Source organism: Medicago sativa, chromosome 1 (assembly GCF_051527215.1).
Source record: "Medicago sativa cultivar Bolivia chromosome 1, Bolivia_mono, whole genome shotgun sequence".
NCBI classification, from domain to species: domain Eukaryota; kingdom Viridiplantae; phylum Streptophyta; class Magnoliopsida; order Fabales; family Fabaceae; genus Medicago; species Medicago sativa.
This window is the reverse complement of record NC_140749.1, coordinates 8,250,511-8,256,510: the sequence shown is the minus strand read 5'-3', so window position 1 is coordinate 8,256,510 and position 6,000 is coordinate 8,250,511. Positions and strand designations below refer to the sequence as shown.

Below are 6,000 nucleotides of genomic sequence, written 5' to 3'. Positions count from 1 at the left end.
TGTTGGATGTTAACGTGCGCGCTAGGAATAACTTGTTTATAGCAAACGAGGTTGTTTCCCCCTTTTCTATTAGGATGTGTACGGAAAAAACTATGCTAGGTGCTTCCTCAAACATCATCTAATTCCACTCATGCGAGTGATAAAATGGAACGATAAAGGTGGTAATGGCCTGATTTTGAATGTTGATGGCAACAATCTTGACAATCTCGGTGTCTTCGGTTTTGGGGGTTTGCTTAAGAATGAGGATGGTGCTTGTAACGCCCGTCTTAATTATTCGATTATTTAAAAATATATTTATATATATGATTTACGTGATTTTCATGACTGATATGTGTGAATTTTATGATTTATGAAGTTGAATGGGTTATATGATTTATAACTGAATTATGAGGGATATTTTGTTGTGGTGAAGTTGTTATGTTGTTATGACTTATTTTATTATTAAATAAAATAAGATTTGATAAATAAAATAAAAATATTAAAAATTGGGCTGTGTTGTGAGATGAGCAATTAGTAGTGATAAGAGTAATTAGGAGAGATAAATAGACAACAAAAGTTAGAAAACAGAATACGTACGTTTTTGGAGAAAAAGGGAGAAAAGTCAGAAAAGAGGAGAACCAGAGGGAGAGCTGCGATTTCATCATAACCAGGTAAGGGTGAGACTAATTTTCAATATTATTAAGGGTATAATTCTATAGGATGAATTTAGCATGATTAGGTTAAGTTTTGGTGAGAATTGAGAATTAGGTTTAGGATCAATTTTGATGAATAAATCAAGAACAGATGTTAGATTGATGCAAAATTAGTATACAGACCTTAGATATGACTTAAGATGATAATTAGATGCCATTTGGATGAAGGAATCATGAATATAGGTGAAAAGTTGTGATTTTTAGGTTTCTGGCCGTACTGACATTCATCGCTCGCACCTGCGAGCAAGAACACTCGCATCTGCGAGCTAGAACCCAGAACTCGCAACTGCGAGCAATGCAACTCGCAACTGCGAGTGACCTGTGAGCTCGCAACTGCGAGCAGAATAACTCGCCACTGCGAGTAAATACGTAGGAACCCAGAATGCACACTTTGCTCGCCAGTGCGAGTGAAGTTACTCGCCACTGCGAGTTAAGCTGTTAGTTGCCCAAAATTGTCCCGATGCGATCCTTTCGCACGTGTAGTCTTGAGATGACCTTAGAAGTAAGTTAGAGAGCTGTTTAGGATGCTTTCATAAGCTCCAGAAGTCTGTTATGGTGACTGAAAATTAGAAGTGTTGCTGCATGAATGCTATAATGATGTTTTATGATATTTATATTGATGTAATTAATTCCTTATGTGAATGTTAACACATTCAAGCGTTGTTAATTGTTGTATGTTGCTGCTGTTTTCTGTTGTCGACTGATAGTGTCTTGAGGTTGCATGAGTCGGTCTATGTTGTTGGAATTTAAGAAGTTGTCCATGATTATGAGTCGTATGAGTTGTACACGTCGTTGTCTAAGTTGTTGGAAGTTGAGTCCATTGCATACTCATATAAGTTGGTTGAGGGCTTGATGCCCTGGAATGCTTAGTCATTCACATGATTGGTGAGGGCTTGATGCCCTGGAGCTTTTGCTCACTATGTTGGGGGCTTGATGCCCTGAAGAGCCTAATTACGCTCATATAAGTTGGTTGGGAGCTTGATGCTCTGTATTGGTACCAAATGCATTTGCATATCAAGAGGTTCATGATGTTTAAGTTGTCAAGATGTTGTCGAGTTGATAGAGTTGCATGGTCAAGGATGAGTTGTGTCGTCAAGTTGAGTGTTAAGTTGATTATGATTTGTGATGAGAATTAGTAATGGTATTGATGATTGTATTTGTTATGTAATGAAAAATTATGCTAATTGTTAATTGTTGATATGTTATTAATGTTTAAGTTGTTAAATGCATTTTATTGGATTATATGCTTAATGTATTGATTATGAAATCTCACCCCTTCTGCGTATATGTTGCCTCGACCGTGGGTAATGTGCAGGTAATAAAGATTAGAGGCGTTCATGAGTGGACTCTCAGTTGGTGTCTAGGTGCTCTGATACGTAACGGGATGGGGGCTTGCTTTTACTTCTATTCCTTACGTGTCTCTTTTATGAACTAATTTATGAGATTTTTCAATAAGGCCTGCGTGCCAAGACTTTTAAATGTTGAACTATTTTCCGCTGCAATAGTTTAAGATTTTTCATGATGTTGAATTTGAAGGATAATTATTATTATCCATTTTATGATTTAATTGAAGTATGTGACATTCCGTTGTAATCAAAATACTCTGATTTTAAATGAAATTTTCATGTTGGGAAAACGGGGTGTTACAATTGGTATCAGAGCAGGTCGGTCCGTCCGGCCAAGTAGTGAGTCAAGTTGTGTCGTTTTAACAGTTAGGATATCCTTATTGTGTTATTCTAATTGTTGTGTGTTGCGCAATGAAGAAAACTGGAAGCTGCAAATCTTATCTGTTATAAGAGAACTAGAATGGCTGGAAGAAATGATGCTGCGATGGCTGCTGCCTTGGAAGCCGTGGCCCAAGCTATAGGACAACAACCAAATGCTGGTGCTGGTGTTAATGCTGATGTGAGAATGTTGGAGACTTTTGTGAGGAATCATCCTCCTACTTTCAAAGGAAGGTACGACCCTGATGGAGCACAGACGTGGCTCAAGGAGGTTGAAAGAATTTTCAGAGTTATGCAATGTACTGATGATCAGAAGGTGCGTTTTGGTACGCACATGCTATCTGAGGAAGCTGATGACTGGTGGGTTAGTCTTCTACCTAACTTAGAGCAAGATGATACGGTCGTTACTTGGGCTGTGTTTAGGAGGGAGTTCCTAAACAGGTACTTTCCGGAGGATGTTCGCGGGAAGAAAGAGATTGAGTTTCTTGAGTTGAAGCAAGGTGAAATGTTGGTGACTGAGTATGCTGCTAAGTTCGTGGAATTAGCTAAGTTTTATCCACACTACACTGCTGAGACTGCTGAATTTTCTAAGTGTATTAAGTTTGAGAATGGCTTACGTCCTGAGATCAAGCGGGCCATTGGATATCAGCAGATCCGTAATTTTTCCGAGCTGGTGAGCAGTTGCAGAATTTATGAAGAAGATACTATAACCCATTACAAGATCAGGAATGAGCGGAAGAGTAAGAACCAACAAAATCGTTATAAGCCTTACAATGCCCCTGCTGATAAGGATAGTCAAAGGGTGAATGATGAAAGGAAACCGGGAAGGAAAGATACTAATGCTGAGGTTGTTTGCTACACATGTGGTGAGAAGGGCCATAAGCGTAATGCTTGTACTGGAGAGGTGAAACGATGCTTTCGTTGTGGTAGAAAGGGACATACTATTATAGAGTGTAAGCATGATGATGTGGTGTGTTTTAATTGCAATGAAGAAGGTCACATGGGTTCACAGTGCAAGAAACCTAAGAAGGCTCAAGCTAGTGGGAAGGTGTTTGCTTTATCTGGTACTCAGACGGAGGGTGAGGATCGTTGATCTGAGGTAAATTTTCGAGGACGAAAATTCTATAAGTTGGGGAGAGTTGTAACGCCCGTCTTAATTATTCGATTATTTAAAAATATATTTATATATATGATTTACGTGATTTTCATGACTGATATGTGTGAATTTTATGATTTATGAAGTTGAATGGGTTATATGATTTATAACTGAATTATGAGGGATATTTTGTTGTGGTGAAGTTGTTATGTTGTTATGACTTATTTTATTATTAAATAAAATAAGATTTGATAAATAAAATAAAAATATTAAAAATTGGGCTGTGTTGTGAGATGAGCAATTAGTAGTGATAAGAGTAATTAGGAGAGATAAATAGACAACAAAAGTTAGAAAACAGAATACGTACGTTTTTGGAGAAAAAGGGAGAAAAGTCAGAAAAGAGGAGAACCAGAGGGAGAGCTGCGATTTCATCATAACCAGGTAAGGGTGAGACTAATTTTCAATATTATTAAGGGTATAATTCTATAGGATGAATTTAGCATGATTAGGTTAAGTTTTGGTGAGAATTGAGAATTAGGTTTAGGATCAATTTTGATGAATAAATCAAGAACAGATGTTAGATTGATGCAAAATTAGTATACAGACCTTAGATATGACTTAAGATGATAATTAGATGCCATTTGGATGAAGGAATCATGAATATAGGTGAAAAGTTGTGATTTTTAGGTTTCTGGCCGTACTGACATTCATCGCTCGCACCTGCGAGCAAGAACACTCGCATCTGCGAGCTAGAACCCAGAACTCGCAACTGCGAGCAATGCAACTCGCAACTGCGAGTGACCTGTGAGCTCGCAACTGCGAGCAGAATAACTCGCCACTGCGAGTAAATACGTAGGAACCCAGAATGCACACTTTGCTCGCCAGTGCGAGTGAAGTTACTCGCCACTGCGAGTTAAGCTGTTAGTTGCCCAAAATTGTCCCGATGCGATCCTTTCGCACGTGTAGTCTTGAGATGACCTTAGAAGTAAGTTAGAGAGCTGTTTAGGATGCTTTCATAAGCTCCAGAAGTCTGTTATGGTGACTGAAAATTAGAAGTGTTGCTGCATGAATGCTATAATGATGTTTTATGATATTTATATTGATGTAATTAATTCCTTATGTGAATGTTAACACATTCAAGCGTTGTTAATTGTTGTATGTTGCTGCTGTTTTCTGTTGTCGACTGATAGTGTCTTGAGGTTGCATGAGTCGGTCTATGTTGTTGGAATTTAAGAAGTTGTCCATGATTATGAGTCGTATGAGTTGTACACGTCGTTGTCTAAGTTGTTGGAAGTTGAGTCCATTGCATACTCATATAAGTTGGTTGAGGGCTTGATGCCCTGGAATGCTTAGTCATTCACATGATTGGTGAGGGCTTGATGCCCTGGAGCTTTTGCTCACTATGTTGGGGGCTTGATGCCCTGAAGAGCCTAATTACGCTCATATAAGTTGGTTGGGAGCTTGATGCTCTGTATTGGTACCAAATGCATTTGCATATCAAGAGGTTCATGATGTTTAAGTTGTCAAGATGTTGTCGAGTTGATAGAGTTGCATGGTCAAGGATGAGTTGTGTCGTCAAGTTGAGTGTTAAGTTGATTATGATTTGTGATGAGAATTAGTAATGGTATTGATGATTGTATTTGTTATGTAATGAAAAATTATGCTAATTGTTAATTGTTGATATGTTATTAATGTTTAAGTTGTTAAATGCATTTTATTGGATTATATGCTTAATGTATTGATTATGAAATCTCACCCCTTCTGCGTATATGTTGCCTCGACCGTGGGTAATGTGCAGGTAATAAAGATTAGAGGCGTTCATGAGTGGACTCTCAGTTGGTGTCTAGGTGCTCTGATACGTAACGGGATGGGGGCTTGCTTTTACTTCTATTCCTTACGTGTCTCTTTTATGAACTAATTTATGAGATTTTTCAATAAGGCCTGCGTGCCAAGACTTTTAAATGTTGAACTATTTTCCGCTGCAATAGTTTAAGATTTTTCATGATGTTGAATTTGAAGGATAATTATTATTATCCATTTTATGATTTAATTGAAGTATGTGACATTCCGTTGTAATCAAAATACTCTGATTTTAAATGAAATTTTCATGTTGGGAAAACGGGGTGTTACAGTGCTTGGATCCATGGATTTGCTGGAAATATAGGTTTCTCTAACATCCTCCATGCAGAGTTATTAGTAGTTTATCATGGGTTACGTATGGCCTGGGAGTTTGATATTTCATAGTTGTGCTGTTATTCTAACTCAAAGATAGCAATCAAGTTTATATCTAAACCTGTCAATGTTTGACATCACTGCGCATAAATCATTTATAATTCAAATGAGCTCATTTCCAAGGACTGACACATTCACATGCATCACACTCTTCGGGAGGGAAATGTTTGCGCCAACTATCTTGCTAAGCTTTTGGAGGTGGTAGCTATGAGACCTATCATTCTACTACAGTTCCTTCAACCGAAATTAATCTACT

At 37.9% G+C, this 6,000-nt stretch overlaps 1 protein-coding gene across 1 annotated transcript; it reads left to right on the top strand.

Moving 5' to 3' along the window:
- Positions 1-2,459: 2,459 nt before the first annotated feature.
- Positions 2,460-3,627, top strand: LOC146952298 (uncharacterized). Its single transcript, XM_085700804.1, has one exon. It carries the CDS (start codon positions 2,499-2,501, stop codon positions 3,507-3,509), a length of 1,011 nt encoding a protein of 336 aa, XP_085556930.1. The 5' UTR covers positions 2,460-2,498; the 3' UTR covers positions 3,510-3,627.
- The last annotated feature ends 2,373 nt before the right edge of the window (positions 3,628-6,000 follow it).

What these genes read in the sequence shown, in the direction of transcription:
- LOC146952298 (XM_085700804.1), top strand. Translation starts at nt 2,499, where the DNA reads ATGGCTGGAAGAAATGATGCTGCGATGGCTGCTGCCTTGGAAGCCGTG.